General features: G+C 40.6%; 1 protein-coding gene across 2 annotated transcripts; it reads right to left on the bottom strand.

The window, feature by feature from the left end:
* Window positions 1-1,051: 1,051 nt before the first annotated feature.
* On the bottom strand, window positions 1,052-17,929 carry si:dkey-219c10.4 (high affinity cGMP-specific 3',5'-cyclic phosphodiesterase 9A). 2 transcript variants are annotated; one of them, XM_050049898.1, is made up of 14 exons: window positions 17,804-17,929; window positions 13,817-13,966; window positions 13,667-13,718; window positions 13,440-13,542; window positions 11,978-12,120; window positions 11,829-11,888; window positions 10,647-10,824; window positions 9,081-9,203; window positions 7,805-7,897; window positions 7,563-7,630; window positions 7,351-7,453; window positions 3,710-3,814; window positions 3,311-3,457; window positions 1,052-3,146 (listed from the first exon to the last, which is right to left on the bottom strand). In XM_050049898.1, the coding sequence occupies exons 1-14, from the start codon at window positions 17,889-17,891 to the stop codon at window positions 2,952-2,954; spliced, it is 1,608 nt and encodes a 535-aa protein (XP_049905855.1). In that variant the 5' UTR covers window positions 17,892-17,929; the 3' UTR covers window positions 1,052-2,951. The 2 variants fall into 2 exon arrangements, with proteins under 2 accessions (XP_049905855.1, XP_049905854.1); XM_050049897.1 differs by having other exon boundaries at window positions 13,805-13,966.
* Between the last annotated feature and the right edge of the window lie 952 nt (window positions 17,930-18,881).

An 18,881-nucleotide genomic window follows, 5' to 3' on the forward strand; every position in this document is an offset into this window, starting at 1 on the left:
CGTCAGTCCAATGTAATTCATTTACACTAAAATAGTTCTAATGTTGACAAAATATCGCCAATATTGGTAATATTTGGCCAACATCGGTACATTTCTTGTAAAGTCTGAATGGTAAAACACTCAGAAAACAACATGGGTTTTAAACCACAGGACATTGCAAACTACCATCTGCTGCTTGGATATTATGGAGATTTTAAGATTCAAACTTCATGATGGAGATGGAAATACAAAAACATGGGGGGTTTTTTTCATCACAACCCTCGTGACACCGTATTTTGTGTGAATATTTATTATATTTCAAGTCTGAAATTGTTTTAGTAAGTGGGATTCATTCATTCTTTAAGTGTTTGCCCATACACATACACAGCCAGTATAGTAGGCTGCTGATCTATTGTTCATTTGACAGAAATATGAGCATCACAGGACTGTATTGATGTCTTTCAGTCTGGATGACTGACTGAGCCTACGGTGACACCTACAGCCCAGTAGTGTATTCTACACCTAATGACAAGTGGAATTGTTAGATTTAGAACTCCTCAGGAGGAAACAGATAGCATAATGTCCAGGTGTTACTACTAACACTCACCAAGGCTTTGTTCTGTTCAAGTGCTCCAGTGAGAGTGTCAGTGAGCAGGCATGCAGGATACAAGGATCCTGAAATCAACACAGCAAAGTGAAATGTAACTTTAGTATTTATACCTGTGTTGTTCCCACTGTGACATGTCAAAATGTCTTCCATGAAAAAGGCCTATTAATGATCCTGCTGCTGTTAGTCACAAAAATACAAGTTATACTGTTAAAGTATGGGTTCTGCAGTCCTACCAATTTGTTTTTGTTTGTATTATATTAATATTTTAATGGATTAATCAATAATTCTATAATGCAATGTGATCAATGTAAACATGAATAATTAATTATTTTTTTTTAAATTACAGACTCTGAAAGCCAACAAGCAACAAACCACTTTTCCTCATTCAGTACAATTTACAGTAATGACAGTATAACAGTTTGTAATAATAATAACAATAACCTTTATTAATATAGTGCTTTTCAAAATACAGTTACAGAGTGCTTTACAATAAAATCAGAACACATAATAACGTGAAAAGAATGAAATGGACAAAAGGCCAAAAACTCAACATAAGAAAACACAATGGCAAAACAGAATAAATTGTCATAAAACAGATTAAATCACAGAAATGCAATTCTTTGAAAAGTGGGATTTACAAGTGATTTATAAGACAAGAAAATTGCCACCCTGATTTCCTCAGGCAGGTCATTCCAAGGTGTAAGAGCTCTAAACGCAAAGGCTCTGTCACCTCTGAGTGTGAAGCTGGACCTCAGAACTACGAGGAGCGACATATCTGAGGATCTCAGAGCACGGAAAGGGACATAGGGCAGAGATTTGATACATAACTTGGGTTGAGGTCTCTCAGGGCTTTGTAGGTAATCAATAATATATATATTTATTTGAAAGTATGATAATTATATTAATATTTTAATGGTTTAAACAATAATTCTATAATGCAATGTGATCAATCTAAACATGAATAATTAAAACTGTCTCCACTTCAATCTGCCAATAGCCCTTATGTTTTTGTTTGTTTGTTTGTTTTTTTGTTCCTGCAGTCAAACTCTCTGAATATTTTTTTTAAGTAGGAACACAGATTATTCAATAAGACTACAGCTCCGTTGGACTTAATGGGCAAGGGATCAGGCTTATGTAACTCTGTCTGTCTGGAGGCTTTTTGAGGCTATGAAGCACTAAATGATTTAAGATAATGTTAAGTTGGAATGGCGGTCTCCTCTACACAGCTCAGGTGAATCGTTGTTTTACTCGACTGGGCACCAAAGTGTATTACCAGCTCTGTGCAGGTTACTGATTCTGAGTCTGCCAGGAATGTGAAACTTGTCCTGTCAGTTCATTTGGATGAGAGTTGTGTAATTATTCATTTGAGAGCCTTATCCCGTATTTTATGTGAAGCTGATACAAACTTTAACACATTCACATGTACATTTATCTGAATGGCTTGGATGCATTTAATAGGACAAGTGTAAACTCTTTATAGCAGCAACAGGAAGTTCTGTGAACGATGCTGGAAAGATGGCCTAAAGAACCACGGATATAATGGAAAAGAAACAGCAGTCCATACCACATAGACACAAAGTGCCACACCATTTTCTACATCCTGTTTGTACCTCATTTCTAAACAGATACAAGTGACAAGAATATACACTATACACATGTTGCCAGTAGCGTAATGTAATTACACCCCAGTGCACACTAGTTACTAGTTATAAAGCACACATGCACAAACACAGCATGTATCATATCGTCTCGTCATATGATCAAATAGAGACTTGACATTCGACAACATCAGCATACATATTACCCAGCAATCATCATTGCATATCTGTAGGCCTAGATGGAAAAAATACCAAAGAAAATAAGAAATTATTAATCTAATTGAACATTGTTTTTGTTGTTTTGTTTTTTAAGATTATTTTTTGCCTTTTGTACAGACAGCTGGGGAGTGACAGGATAGGAGGAGAGATAGAGAGAGAGAGAAGGGGGGCGACATGCAGCAAAAGGTCATGGGTCAGATTTAAACCCTGGCCACTGCCAAAGACTCTACCAGGTGAGCTAAAGGTCAAATTATCTTTTATGGTTTATTTATAGTTTTCATAGTCCAGAATAAGTATTTGACTGGAGTATTTTACCAAAAAAAAGACAATAATGACTGAGACAGGTTTGCCTTTTTCAAGGACATATGTTGCAAGTATTTTAAACATCTTCTATTTTTGAATTCAAAATTAATATTTTCTATTTCTGTATTTTTCATGTACAACACATAGCTGGAGGGCCCGCTCTCTTGACTAATTTAGATGGTTAGAATACATTTGAATCAATCTGAAATCACACTGGCACTAAGTGTGCTGTCCACCATAGTTCAGAGCACGTCTGGTTTCGAGGCTTCAGGCCCAGCATCTGTGTGGCTGTCAGCTGTGCTCTGTGTGCCCACAGTCGGCTCCTTATTCTTGGCTGCATTCTCACTCTGAGCCCGGTTCTGTTGCTCCCTCTCCAGCGCTTTCTCCATCTCTGTGTAGTAATCGAGAGCTTTCCGTACCGGGTTGATAATGTGTTGCTGCAGAATGAATGAGGAATTGATCAAATTCCACCCCAAGTGTGCAAACTTTCTCTCAGCCTTGTCTGTTTTTCATATAGTAAGTGATCCCCTTCATGTCCCATAGTAACCTACTGCGCAGTGAATTTACTGGATATTCATGATTCCTTAAAAAAGAAAATCACCTCCAAGCAGGGGAAGAGGTTGGCCAGCTCGATGAAGAGAGGCAAAAGGACGAATCTGATGAAGCCTGTTTGAGATGAAGGCTTGGTCACTTTGTCCCGATCCATGAAGGGGGTGACTGGAAGACCCTCTAACTTCTCCACATCACTCTGAGGGCAGATAGACGACACAGTTGGCACAGTTGGCTGTACTTCTAGGGCTGGCTTGTGTAACTTTTGATTTAGTCTTTCATTTTAATTAACTGTCTCTCCTGAATCAGGTTGTACAAGGTTTTGAATTAATAGAACACACACATTTTTAGAAGGTCAGATCATGTGTAAATAGTCCTCTGTGGTTGGGGAATAAATATCTGGGTGTCATCACAGTATGACATGTCTTTATGAACAATAGGACTCAGTTACCTGGTTGTAGAATTCCTGTAGAAGACAGTCCAACCAGGGCTCAGCTACCTCCATGGGCCGCGCCTCATTGGATATGTCACTCACTTTGATCAGAATCATCATCAGCTTAAGACACAATGGGGAAAAAATTATGGGGAAAAGACAGAGGTATAGAGTTTGGCCAGTGTATGAATCACTGTATGATGGAGTGTCAAATATACCTGTTATTCTAACATTTCTAATCCTAATGTCAAAGTCCTTAAAATGAGATAAAAGTGTGTCCATTAATGCACACTTTCATATCTAGCAGGTTGAACTATTGCAATGCTGTCCTATCTACCCAAACTGATACAACTACAGATCAGTTACAGCTGATTCAGACCACTCTGCCTTAGTCCTGCAGGACCAGAAGGACAGATTAAACCCGTTTGAAAGTCTTTACATTGGTCAGGTTTCATTCTTGATTCAGATAATCTTCTGCTTGTTTTTAAAAGGACCACACGTTCTTGCATCGCATTTACTTGAGGTGAAGCAGCTTTTAGTTTTCACATCACATCAGCATGAAATGTTGTCATCTCACACACTACATTTTTATTTTCTGAGCCACTGAAATAGTCTACCTGAGAATCTGAGTGCAACAAAAGGTGTTTATATCTATAATGGTAAAACCTATGTCTTTAGCATGGCTTTTGAATGTTTTATGACCAATATTCAAATGTTATTTAGCCATTTATTTAATTGAATTCATGTTTTAAAATGTTTTTTATAGCCTTATGTTTATTTCATTTGTTAGTTTTTTTTTAAAATCAGTGTTATTGGTGTGATCAATCAATTCAATTTTATTTATAAAGCCTATATCAATATCACAAAGCACAATTTGACTCAGAGGGCTTTACAGCATACGACGTCCCTCTGTCCTTAGGACCCTCACAGCGGATAAGGAAAAACTCCCCCCAAAAAAACCCTTTAATGGGGAGAAACCTCAGGAAGAGCAACTGAGGAGGGATCCCTCTTTTGATCTGTTTAGTTGGTTTTTATTATTACATACATTTATTATTACTTTCGGGAGCAGAGTACCTTGCCTGGTATGGGGACACTGGGGCCTCCTCCTCCTGGAGCCAGACCCAGGGGGAGAGCTCGCCAGTGAACATCTGGTGGCTGGGCCTTAGGCCATGGGGCCCGGTCGGGCTCAGCCCAAAAAGACAACATGGAGCCGTCGCCCTGTGGGCCCACCACCCGCAGGGACAGAAATTGGGGTCGGGTGCATTGTGTGCCAGGCGGCAGGCAGGGGCAGGGCCCCTGGCGTGCCGATCCCTGGAGTCACGGACTGGCTTTTGGAACGTGGAACATCACCTCTCGGGTGTGAGGATACTCACAAGCCCCCGGCTGAGCGCCGCCGTGTTGGGGTTCTCCCCGGAGAGTGAGAGGGTCATCTCGAAGTGACTGAGGGTCACAAAAAGAAGGTCTCTGACTGTGGTTTGTGCTTATGCACTGGACGGCAGTGCGGAGTACCTGGCCTTCTTGGAGTCTCTTGGCGGCATCCTGCAAGGGGTGCCATAGTTCTCCTGGGGGACTTCAACGCTCAAGTGGGCAATGATGGAGAAACCTAGAGGGGGGTGATTGGGGGGAACGGCCTGCCTGATCTGAACCCGAGTGGTACTTTGTTATTTGACTTCTGTGCGAATCATGGACTGGCCATAACGAACACCATGTTCGAGCACAGGGAGGTTCATAAGTGTACCTGGTACCAGAACACCCTAGGCCAAAGATCAATGATCAATCTTGTGGTTGTATCAGCAGATCTGCGGCTGTGTGTCTTGGAAACTCGGGTGAAGAGAGGAGCAGAGCTGTCAACTGATCACCACCTGGTGGTGAGTTGGATCAGATGGCGGGGAGGCTGCCGGACAGACCTGGTAAACCCAAACGTGTAGTGAGGGTGAACTGGCAACGTCTGGCTGAAGACCCTGTCTGTGGGGTCTTCAACTCCCACCTCCGGGAGAATTTCTCGTGCATCCCGGGGGAGGTTGGGGACATGGAGTCTGAGTGGGCCATGTTCAAAGCCTCTATTGTGGAGGCGGCTGCTAGGAGCTGTGGTCAGATGGTTGTCAGTGCCTGTCGGGGCGGCAACTGAAAAACCCGCTGGTGGACACCAGCGGTGAGGGAGGCCGTCAGGCTGAAGAAGGAGGCCTTTCGGGTCTGGCTGGCCCAGGGGTCTCCTGAAGCAGGTGACAGGTACCGGTTGGCCAGAAGGGCTGCAGCTGTGGCGGTCACTGAAGCAAAAACCCAGGTGTGGGAGGAGTTCGGGGAGGCTAGGGAGAAGGACTTTAGGTTGGCCTCAAGGAAGTTCTGGCAGACCATTAACCAACTCAGGAAGGGAAAGCAGGGCTTGTCTCAGAAGGTGCTCAGCAGAGAGGGAGAACTGCTGACCTGAACTGGGGACATCGTCAGGTGGTGGAAGGAGCACTTTGAGGACCTCCTGAACCCAGCCATCACGTCCATTATGAACGAGGCAGAGCCTGAAGACTTGGGGGAATTCTCACCCATATCCCTGGCAGAAGTTGCTGAGGTAGTTAAAAAGCTCCCCAGTGACAAGGCACCGGGTGTGGATGAGATTTGCCCTGAGATGCTGAAGGCTCTGGGCACTGTTGGGCTGTCTTGGTTGACACGCCTTTTCAGTGTCGCGTGGAGGTTGGGTACGGTGCCTGCAGAGTGGCAGACCGGGGTGGTGGTCCCCATCTTCAAAAATCTTTAAAGTTTACTCCAGGGTGCTGGAAAGGAGGCTCCGACCGATTGTTGAACCTCAGATTCAGGAGGAGCAATGCAGATTCCGTCCTGGCAAGTGGACCAGCTCTTTACCCTTGCGAGGCTACTGGAGGGGTCGTGGGAGTTTGCCCATCCAGTCTACATGTGCTTTGTGGACTTGGAGAGGGCTTACGACCGCGTCCCTCGGGGGTCTTGTGGGGGGTACTATGGGAGTACGGGTTGCCAGGCTCGCTGCTACGAGTCATCCGGTCCCTGTATGACCAAAGTGACAGCTGTATCCGCATACTTGGTGTAAAGTCGAACACATTCTTGTGGGTGTTGGCCTCTGCCAAGGTTGTCCCTTGTCACCAATCCTGTTTGTGACCTTCATGGACAGGATTTTGATGCGCAGCCGGGGGGAGGAAGGGGTCCAGTTTGGGGACCTCAGAATTGCATCTCTGCTTTTCGCAGATGATGTGGTTCTGTTGGCTCCATCACACCGTGACCTCCAGCATGCACTGGGAGTGTGCAGCCGAGTGTGAAGCAGTTGGGATGAGAGTCAGCACCTCCAAGTCTGAGGCCATGGTCCTCTGCCAGAAACCGGTGGATTGCCCTCTCCGGGTTGGGGGAGGGTTACTGCTTCAAGCGAGGGAGTAAAAATTCAATGTCCTGTCTTGTCAGTTCAATGGCTCAAACGACCATGGCCCACCCACACAGGTATTTTCATCTATGTTTTCTAATTAGACAAGTTTAGTGACATCATATTATTCCATAATACAGAAACATACAGATTAAAAGTGGGAATTATTTTATCCCTTAGTTGTATTCTTTATTTTGCGTTTTATGTGTAGGATAAACTAGTAGTATTATTAAGAGTAAAACATAAAAAGCGGCTCCTTATTACACTATTTTCCTCTTACCACATCTCTGTGGTCCTTGTTGGTGAAGTCAAAAGCTGGCAGGATGGACTTGAACTTGTTGAGAATCTCATTGTGCCTCGTCATGTCAGTGGCTAGGATGCATCTGCAGTTATGACAGAATAAACCCATTCAGTACCATGAAGTGTAGTGCCATTACGGCTGAGTACCATGGGAAAATGTGCATGTTAAGAAAACCAGAAAGATGATCTCACTTGATGATCCCTTCCCTTATCCGTTTGTACTGATCCATGGACAAATTCCTGAATATGTTGCTCTCTGTCTACAAAACACAAAATCCTTCATTGACTGCAGAGTTGACAGACTCTATCTCATGGTGATAGCTCTGCCCTTGTCTGGTCTTGTCTTGGTTTAATTTAAATCCCTAAACTAAAATGTATGTTTCATGGCAGCTTGGGCAGAGATTTTTGAACAAACAACAGGTTTTCATCCTTACCTTCTCCAGTATCTCAAAAGCTACTGCACAGTGGTGGTTCTCCAGTGGAGAGATGTCATTGTAGCGGAGAGCAAGTTCAGTCCGAGCATTTATCTGAAAGATAGTCAGATATCAGTTTAGATTAACATTAAATAGAGTTGGTATTAAAGCAGTTCTGCATGCATTGGTGCCAAAGCCTCAAGGGACAACAACGGAAAACTGGATTAAAATTTAAATGTTGAATTTCAAATTAAAAAAGTAAAATACAACAGACTGGAAACATTATGAGGGTTTATCATGTGCTTATGTCAGTGATACAGCATGCTGTATATAAGATAAACAGCTATTAGTATATATTGGCCAAGAGCAAGCAATATCTCAACAACGCCTCAAGGAAATTTCTTCAAATTTGGCACAAATGTTGATTTGAATTCAAGGAACTGATAAGAATTTGTTGGTCAAATGTCAATGTCACTGTGACAATGTTCATGGCATTCTCGTGAATGTGGTGCCTCAAGAACACCTTGAGGGAAATTCATTAAAAATTTGGCACAAATGTCCAGTTGGACTCATGAATGAACTGGTAGAATTTCGTGGTCGAGGGTCAAAGGTCACTGTGACCTCACAAAACATGTTTTTTTGCCATAACTCAGGAATTCATATGCTAACTGTGACAAAATTTTATACAAACGTCTAATAGGACATAATGATGAAGTGATAACATTTATATTCAGGTCTAAGGTCATCATAATGTTAAAATATAAACATAATGCAAAAAGACTTTTCTGGCCAGGAGCACAATGAGACACATTTGATCAGATACTGAATAGGTGACTCTAAACTTGGGTGCCCACCTTAAAACTTTGCTAATTGTATACATGCTCTGTGTTGCCGGGGGGGACACATCTATGTTTTTAACAACTTGACAGGTTTGTGAAGGCATACAACCCCGCGGTGGTAATACAAATTTTTAAGTCTATCTATACAATATCCACATGCTCATATATACAATGGAAGTGTAAATGGTTGCTGTAATTTTTACCCTGTTCATATTAGCTGTGAAAAGCTCTATTCTCAAAGTAATTGCAATGTACTTGATGAGGCACAAAATCTAAAAGGCAGAATGCCAAAAAAGGGCGTTCTAATACAAAAGGCTTCAGCTTTAACATAAGGCTGCAGCTGTCTGAGTTTGAGAAATCAAGTCATAATAGTCAAATTATTGCTAAATTCCTACTTTGTGTTTTGACTCAGCAAGAACACACTATCTGCAAAAGCACAAAGAGTGGATGCCATATACCTGATAGGCATTGTTGTATCCTGTGTGGTCAAGATCGTGGCAGACTGCAGAGGTCAGCATGATCAGCAGGTCGACGCTGTCCATCTTACTCTTCAGGTCAGTCAGCCAGATCAAACCATACATCTGCTCAGAAATAAAGAATGAGTACAGAATGAGAACTGGAGAGGTCATCATGTACATAATGTCGCTAAAGAACGCTGCCATTTATTCTGAACAATGAAATGATTAAAGCATCATTAATTGTTTTTTTTCCCACTTGGGGGCAATACAACCATAAACGCAACCTTGACATAGCCTGTTATAATGTTGTTACAGCTAACATGTTAGCAAACAACCTGATGAAAGTAAGTCCAATATTCACTCTCATTTTAGCTTTGTTTTAGTCTCCACTAACTTCTCAGAGATACATATCTGGCTCTAGCTGCCATATGGTCCAGATAGATAACTTAGTAGTTAGTTTACAGTTATGTATTTTTGGATATCAGAAAGATGCTAAAATGCTCAGTTGAGTTTATGGATAAGCAACAACTTTTCTAATTACACAAAATCTTGTCCTTAAAGCTGTAGCAATCAATATTTTTTAAATAAAAACTAATCAATTGAATATTTTGTAGAGGATAGTAAGTCAACAAGTTGCTTCCATAGGCCCCATGCTTTCCAATGAAAGTTGTTCGGTGTCACATGAAGCCAAAAAGCTTGATTCCTGTGTATGAAATTACCCGGATGTTCTGCATTGTAGGGCTGATAGAGCAAGTGCATGAGAGACTTACTGCAGGCGAGCAGCTAACGTCTGGTTTAGCTTGCCACTAACTTTGATGGGGATAAAAATGACTTAAACATACAGCCAGGGATTTCCAGTGACTGTGAAGCTCAAAAGAGTTAGTCTATTGATTTACAGATCTCTTTCACATTAGGCTATGGGAAAAAAGTCTTTTTGGGCCCTACAGTATCATGTGATGGATGCAAAACTTGTAATTAAATGTTTGTCCATTATGTAAAATTGCCTTCAAACCATCTTGGTTGCCTCACTTTTTTTGCTTGAAGGAGTTGCTTATAGTGAGAGGTGCTCAAACTAAACCATCAACTAAATGTTTACCAAAAATAATCAGCTAAAATAAGATAAAGGTGGCTAAAAACCCTTAAGAAGTTGTTGACTCAGGCGCTGATTCTCAGTGATTTTGTTCATATAGCCAACCATTTCATCTTACACACAGGCATCTGTTTATACCAAACGCATTGATTAATGCAGGTTCGAAGAATGAATCCATTATGATTCAGCCATCTTAAAGAAATGTTAAAGGCAAGAATTAAAATCATCATGTGTTCTTCATGAATGTGTTGAGATAAACTGTCTAACCTGCAGAGCTGTCCACTGATTTGAGTCACCTCTCAACCCTGAGGGCCAGATGTCCTTCAATTAGCCATCAAGGATGATTTGGCATGATTGCACAATTTCATGATTACAGACATAGTTGGACTCTCAGTGTCACTCTAACACACACACACACACACACACACACACACACACACACACACACACACACACACACACATACACACACTCACCATCTGGGTAACACAGAAACAATGCTTGAAGTTGTGGAAAGGGATGTTGTTGTATCTTCGATAGACCTCAAACAGGAACTGTTGCAGTACTTCGGGCTCAATGTTGAAAGCTGCTATGAAATCTAAGTCTGTGTACATGACTTGCAGGAGCACCATGATCTCTGCGTCCTCCCACTGCCTGCACACACACACACCAACACCACACATCATTATGCTGATATAATAAAAAATAATTTAAAGAAGGCATCTCACCTAAGAAATGACTGAACGTATGAATAACTAGCAAAGGCTTCCACATAAACCTCACTGCTCTGAGCATTATCAATCAAGTCGCTAGGAAAAATGTTTGGCATTATACGTCTCTGCAAACCACACATATTTTACATTTGCACATTACATCAGAACATTGTATATATATTTATATATATATACATACACACATCAGTATTTTAGAAAACTGCTGATCTATTTTGGAATATTTAATAAATATGTCTTCAGTAGGAATGGGTTGGGGCTGAGCGTCAGAGACCAGGTAAGGAAGTCATAAAGTGTTAAAAAACAGACTAAATAATTGTTGGTTTTGGTCTTTTCATGGGATTTGTTGACAATAACAAACAATGCCAACCTGTATAATCTCTCTATGCCACATAGCAGGAAGCAAAAAGCATATTTCATCAGGGTTTCAAAGGAATCCTATAATTTATTATGATTATGTGACGTCCCAAGCTTCAGCTGTCATTCTGTAGCCTGTGAATAACCGCATATCTATCCACCGCCACCATTGTGGGTTTGCTTTAAAAGCTTTTGGACAAATGAAATGATGACTGAACCTTACTGAATGCTGCATACACTCCCTCCCCATGAAGCCCACTTCAAACATGGGCTGTTGATTAAACCTTTTGATTTGTGAGCCCTCTGCAGGCCTATTCATATTGAGATGAGTGTGTCGATCAAAAGAAAAGGGAGACGTCTCCCGTCCTCTTCAGAAGCGTATCAGAGGCGCTTGTTGGGCACGACTGTCATTAGCGGACAGCCTGCCTCACTGTCTGCACACTAAGGAAACAGGTGCACGCGTTGTTTGTTTGTGATCACACAGGCACAAAGAAAACACGGTGATGAACACTGATGTTGCAGGTGACACAGAACCATGTCCACATTCATATTGGTCACATTGAAACTTACCAGTTATCAAAGGTTGGGGTCTTTAAGTACTGCTTTACTTCCTCTGACACCTCCAGGGAGCTGCAAAGGTGATTACAGAAGCATTAATGATTACTTGGTAAGATAAATGGAGTGCTGTCGTTTTTAGGGATTTTTGCATGTGGACGTGCCTCATCTGAAGGAACTTTTCCCGTACATGCTCACACTCCTTCCTGGTTTTATGCAGGGTTCTCTTGTGGTAGAATGGGGAGGGTTTGTGTGTTCCCTCTGACAGGTCTTTAAACAATCCCAGCCAGCTCAGATGCTCCACACTCTGAAAAGGGATGGAGACAAATCCAGTCAGCAGAGCCTGCAGGCTAGAGCAAAACACTGGGACTCATGCAGCAACATTCTCTCATATTTTACCTTAATTTCTGTTAAGAGTGTTTGTACATGACATACTGGTAATAATACAGGTCAATGGCCAATAATTGATAAAAAAAAAAAGTGCTGCATGATTGCATAGGAATCATGGGTAACAGTTAGCCGATCATTAATGTTTTGTACTGTTAATTAAATAGGTTTCATGATTGTGCCAATTTATTTTCCCTAATAATATGTTGGATTCATGTTAATGTGTATTTTCAGATACATTTTACTTTTTGAAAAAATTAATTAAAACTTGTCAAGATCAAGATCACATATCACCACATAGCAATCTATCTATCATATCTGGTCATGGACTGCCATGGGTGCATTAGCTGTTGACGGTGTTGACGTTGACGTGCGTTGGTTGTTGGACCCATCCACCACCCCTCCCACATGCCCGACTCAGACTTTTGCCACCTTAACTTCATTCTTGTCCCGCTGTGTTTGCCCCTGACGCCGCCGGATGCTGTTATACTACAACAGTGAGTGGCTGCATATTGTGCCAACATGAAAGGATGGCTTTTATCGTCTATGTCTGATGCCAGAAGTCACTGACCAAGCACCGGATTTCGATGACTTAGGAGTGAGACTGGGTTGGTAACTCTGAGGACCCTGTAAGGCTCACGGACCCACTGTGAAAGACCCTGGCCTTTAACAGCTCTATAGGTGATGCAAAGGCAAAATGCAGTGACTACAATTTTAGTGTCTTATCTGTTCAGTATGAGGAAACTGTGACAAAGACAATTTTAAGCAACACTTATGTGCTATTTTGTTATGTTCACTACATCAGGTTTGACCTATATTCTGATTCCCTGACATCATCATCATCATCATCATCATCATCATTGTCATCATCATCATCATCATCAACAACATCATCATCAGTGATGTTGCTTGTAATATGCTTACTGCAATATTATAATATAATAATATTATAATATCCTAGACCCAGTAGAATCCCAGATCTCCTGGGACCCAAGGCAGAGCGCAGTAACTATATTTACAGTCTTTTACTGTCTTATTTTGGTTAGGTGTTATAGTTACTGCAATTTTTACATCCTATTTTCTGTAAAACAGAACACGATTGAACCAGTACAATTTTGCCACAAAGATAGAACAGATATCCAAAGGTTTAATTTACTCAGTTTGGACCAAAATTGTAGTTACTGCGTTTACCTTTCTAGGGCAGAGCTTCAAAACCACCAAATACAGAAAGTATTGTACCTCTAGTTTCTCCCGGAATGAATCCACCTGTTTCTTCATCTCATACACTACTGCAGGCGTCTCGCCGGCCTCGATCACAATTTTCTTCTCCAGGCCCTGCAGTCTGAGATCACACACTATCACTGAGGTGTTAAGTCATCATACATTTATCCAGACCTTTGGTCTACATTGCGCAAAGTCTTGTGCCAAAGCATGTCCTGTTTTCTGTTATTTCCCACCTTGCCTACCTTTTCTCCATGGAGGAGAGGTCAAATCCTAGTGCACCAGCAAGCTCTGCACCTTGAAGGATAAGAAAAAAGGGAGCCTGTCAGTCATTTTAAACAAACTTATGCACCGCAATTCCAATGGTGCAAAGTTAAAAATACCTAACGGCTCACTGTTGCAGTCGGCAGCCACCACCTCCAGCTTGTAGCAGGAGTCTGGGCTGTTGGGGTCCAGGCTTGGGGAGATGTTGATGATGTTGCCTTTAGGATTGTACAACTTCAGGATGTCATGAGGTCCTGCCTCGGCTGCAGAGCGGAACAGATCTGAAAAGAACAGCTCACTGGTCATTTCACACTTTGCCCTGAGCAGGGTTGCAGTGGTATACCTATTTCAAGATATACTGAGGCATGAAAATTGGCAGTTATCATACTGTGTGCATTTGCTCATTTATGGGGTTGAAAAAAGGCAACTGCATTCAAAAGTTCACCTTCATGTCAGTCATTCTCAAAATGGAGACTTTTTATACACACCTCTATTGAGAGATGGTTTCACGTTTTTACTATTTGTTAACAAATAATTTACTAAAGCCTTATAGATCAATTGTATCATTATTATCATCATTTTTAAAAAAATGTTGATTTCTATATTTATCATATTGTTATAAAGGTTGTGTGGTTGCTTGTCATTGTATTAATAATTAAATCAATTTATTAATAAAATAAACAATATTATTTTTGTTTCCTGGATTCCAGTTAGAGAAGCACATCCAGTCAGTTCATCCGTACACCCCGAGACACAAATGATAAATACACTTCTGTAAGCTGGACAGAGTTCATTACATAAACACTGTCGCATATATTGCTAATCTCAAATATTTTATTTTCATCTTCATTATTCACTTTAGACACTGATACGTACAATAGCCTACTTAAAAAAAAAAAGTACAATACTATATTATTATTATTATATTATATTATAAATTTTCTTATAATATTGTGTTATATTATTATATTCGTTGGTTATTATTAGTTAAATTGTGAATATACATATATATGTATATATATATATATATATATACATAAATCACCCTCTCACCCTCTTAGGGTGGTATGTGTGTCATCCTCAAGCTCGGGTCCTCTACCAGAGGCCTGGGAGTTTGAGGGTTCTGCGCAGCTGCTCTTACATTGAGGCTGTTTATATCTACTGGGCCTTGGTACCCAACATCGGATTGTGGGGTTGATGATGACATCCCCCTGCTGACCTGTCGTCCTGGCTCCCCCTTGCCGTAGCATTGTTGAAGTATTTCATTGATCTCTAGTTGTGTTAGTAGTTGGTGGTTGGGGATGTAGGAACACTGTCCTACCAGATGTTTCTTAGTTACTCTTGATTGTGGGCTTCGAAATATCCATAGGTCCCACATTCTCTGCATATATCCCATCTCTCTGTGATTGCAGGTATAGTAGCATTCCATCAATTCCGTGTTCTCCGCCCTTGTCCATGTAGCTCTTGTTCCAGTAAACCATTTGTCATCGGATTGCCCTGGTTCCTTAGTAACTGAAGTGGACCTTGCATATGTATATATAATAAATAGGCCTGGAAGCTACTGCTGGCATGTGTTCGTTTGTGTGTTCATGTGTGGGCCCCTACAGGAAAATAAAAAGCTTAACAATGCTAGATACAAATATGGCATCCGTTACATTGCCAAACATGAACAGGCCATGAGAGCGAATGCAGTGACTGATAAGCTTTTATGTAATAATATCACTGGGTTGTGGAAGGAGGTGAGAACCTTAAATAAGACCAATATTTCAACCCCCAGTGTCATAGAGGGTATCTCTGATGCTGATAATATAGCCGGAATGTGGCAACAACACTATTCTCCTCTTTTTAATAGCATTAAGAGTGCCCCATACATGGTGGAAAGTGTAGTGGACAAGGAGACAGTCATCACTTTCAGTGAAGTCTATCAGGCCATAAAACAGCTCTCTGAGAAGAAAGCCAGTGGTTCTGATCAAGTCACAGCTGAACACCTTAAATTTGCAAGTCCTAAGACTGCAGCATTACTTGCCATGTGTTTACTGGGTTCATGACACATGGGCTGCTGCCCATTGTCCGTCACTCTTGTGCCAGTTATTAAGGACAAAGCTGGCAAAGTTGGTAGTATAGACAACTATAGGCCAATTGCTTTAGCCAGAGTGGTATCCAAGGTCCTTGAAAGGATTTTGCTTGACTGCTTAAGTCACTATATTGACACCACACACAATCAGTTTGGCTTTAAGGCTAAGCTTGGCACAGACTTGTGCATTTATGCCTTGAAGGAAGCTACCCATGTGTACCTGAGGCGGAACTCCTCTGTTTTAATTGGTTTTATTGATGCCTCTAAGGCATTTGATCATGTTAACCATTTTAAAATGTTTCAGAAATTACGTCAAAGGGGTGCTCCTGGTAGCATTATAAGGATTTTAGCTTTTTGGTATGCCAAACAGAGAATGCAGGTAAAATGGGGTAAATGTCTCTCTTCCTCATTTGGGGTGGCCAATGGAGTACGCCAGGGGGGGCTACTTTCACCTGCCCTTTTCAACCTGTACATGGATGAACTATCCAAGAAATTGAGTGGGTGTAAAACAGGCTGTATGATTGGTAATACCTTGGTAAATCATTTTATGTTTGCTGACAACTTGGCCATTCTCTCACCAAGCACTGCTGGCTTTCAGCATTTATTGAATATTTGTTTTGAATATGGGGTAGAATATGATGTTCAGTACAATGCTAGAAAGAGTGTTGTCATTTACAGTAATGGTAAGTGTACCTGCACCACTCAAAGCACTTTTTACACTACGACTCACATTCACCCATTCACACACACATTTGCACACTTGGTGGCCGAGGCTACCATACAAGTCGCCAACCGCTACTGAGTTTTTAACACACTCACCGATGGAACAGCCATTGGGAGCAATTGGGGTTTAGGAGGAGCTGGGGATTGAATGGCTTATCTTCTGAATAGTGGACGACCTGCACTACCTCTGAGCCACAGTCGCGACAGTACACACACCTATCAGCCAAAAAGCCGCTGGAGTATACAGTAAAGTATACCCACTTCCTCCTCAATAATCTCCTATCTACCTAGTTGTACACCCACCTCATCAACTACCACTACACCACTGGTTATGAGCAGTGTGTGATTTGGGGATTGTGCCGGGAGTGTTTTAGGGCCACCAAAATCCAAAATCCTAGGGCCGTCCCTGGCAGAGGATCTGGACCAAAATCCATTTTAACTTGTTATTAATGGGTAACCAATATTCTACATTTATACATGTATTTGCATAATTAAGAAATAGAAAGGATAAATATAGACCAAAGGGATTTTATATATTGTGGCACTCCCTTTTTTTCTTTATAAATAAAGCCTTTTCACTGATCTTTAAGCATCTGTAAACAATTAACTGACATTAATAAAAGTTATAACTTATGAGCCTTTTATAAAGCTTGCCTTGTTAAAAAGTGGTTCCACTTTTATTTAAGACCGTTACAGATGCATGCAGACTCTACATAGCCTATAGACAATACTCCAAACAACACAATAACAAACTGTCATTGATAAATATATGCTTATTACCTTTATATATGAGAGCTTCAATAAGGTTCCTTTTGCCTCCCAAGTAAAGAACATGTGAAGCCAGTGACAGACAAAGCCTCCAGCCTATGTAACAAGTGAGGAGCTGTCAGTAGCAGCTGTATCGCTGCCTGTAGCTCAAACAACCTCCATTACACACATACAATTCCTTTATCTGCTTGTGTGATGGCTGACTGCGCATTTGATCCAGGCACGTATTAAAGTTGCTTTCTTGTTTGGTTTACAAAAAAGCTGTCAGAATTAGTATTTGTCATCGCAATGTCCTCTGTTAATGCAGCTTAAATTTAGAGTCTATAATAACAGATCAGATATTCACATCATATTTACATCTTTCCAAGAAGTGTAAAGTCATTGTAGACATGGAAAAAGTTTGGCAAATGTAAACAATGGATCATGTTACAGATGTAGACATTGATTTTTACACACTATAACTGCACATGTGTATGCACTCAGATATACCTTAAAATATTTTTCTAATCTGAAGAAGTACACTTTCGATAGTAACATAATTTTCTGCTACTACCTTTGACATCCTGGGCAGGACAATCCACTGGGAACTCAGCCTGCTCCGGTCTCCCATTCACTGTGAAGAAGATGATTTTTGTTGCCATGTCATGAATTCAGAGCCACTGATGTTGCTGTGTGCTCTCCTGATCTCTACCTAATGTCTGTCTCGCCTCATTATTTAACTGGTAAACACTCCACCCCCTTGATTTTATTCCCTCCTCCTCTTCTGCTCCTCCTTCCCTTTCCATCTTTTGTACTGTGACATTTTTTCAAACAACCGACGGATTATTTTAATTTAAAGTAGCCTAACCTCCTTTTTCTAATTGTTGTCTTCTTTGTGAATGTTGTTTCTGTTATTTGATTTACATGAAACATTTCATTTCACGTTATTATGTGATAAATGATCATATCATTATGTGAAACTTTTCACGTCATAAGTAAATAAAAAAAGTATAAGTAAATTATTATAACAAGAAAAAAAATTTTTAAGAAAAGTTTCTTGTCATAACATAAAAATGTCTTATAAAAACATGAAAAACATCTTGTTATAACAAGAAACTTTTAATGTTATTACCTGATACCGATAACATTTTTTCTGACATACCCTATATTGGTGTGTTATTAATTCATACTTATGAGATGGTATCTTATAATTATGAGATGATAAATCAAGATCACATTAACATGTCTCATTATCAAATAATTAAATATTTCGTGGTTTTGAGATAAGTCAAATCGAAAATAATAAGAAAACATAAGGTAGCTATATAAAAAACTATTTAAATGTAATAAATAAAAAATAAATTACAGCAATTAGATTTAAAGGATAAATGCAGAAAATAGGAATTCATAATGATAAGATATTGTTTTATGTTTAGGATATAATATTTTCATAGTCATTATACACTTTATAATTCGACAACATACTTACTGTAATAGGTGATTTTGTTTCAAGTGACGGAAAAGGGCTTCAGTACTCGTATACTCACTCCAGCTGCGTTTACTGCTGCTGTTAAAACAGATAAACGCCTCCATATCCACGCCTGCAGATGGCGCTGTACCGAGCGCATGACTATAGAGCGCAAACGGAAACC

Source organism: Epinephelus moara, chromosome 7 (assembly GCF_006386435.1).
Source record: "Epinephelus moara isolate mb chromosome 7, YSFRI_EMoa_1.0, whole genome shotgun sequence".
Classification (NCBI taxonomy): Eukaryota; Metazoa; Chordata; class Actinopteri; order Perciformes; family Serranidae; genus Epinephelus; species Epinephelus moara.

Excerpts from the sequence above, each read along its gene's own strand:
- si:dkey-219c10.4 (XM_050049897.1), bottom strand. The coding sequence starts at position 17,891 with ATGGCAACAAAAATCATCTTCTTCACAGTGAATGGGAGACCGGAGCAG. Across the intron at positions 13,543-13,666 it reads CTCTCCTCCATGGAGAAAAG|ACTGCAGGGCCTGGAGAAGA; the intron begins GTAGGCAAGGTG and ends GTGTGATCTCAG. Across the intron at positions 7,454-7,562 it reads ATAAGGGAAGGGATCATCAA|ATGCATCCTAGCCACTGACA; the intron begins GTGAGATCATCT and ends TCATAACTGCAG.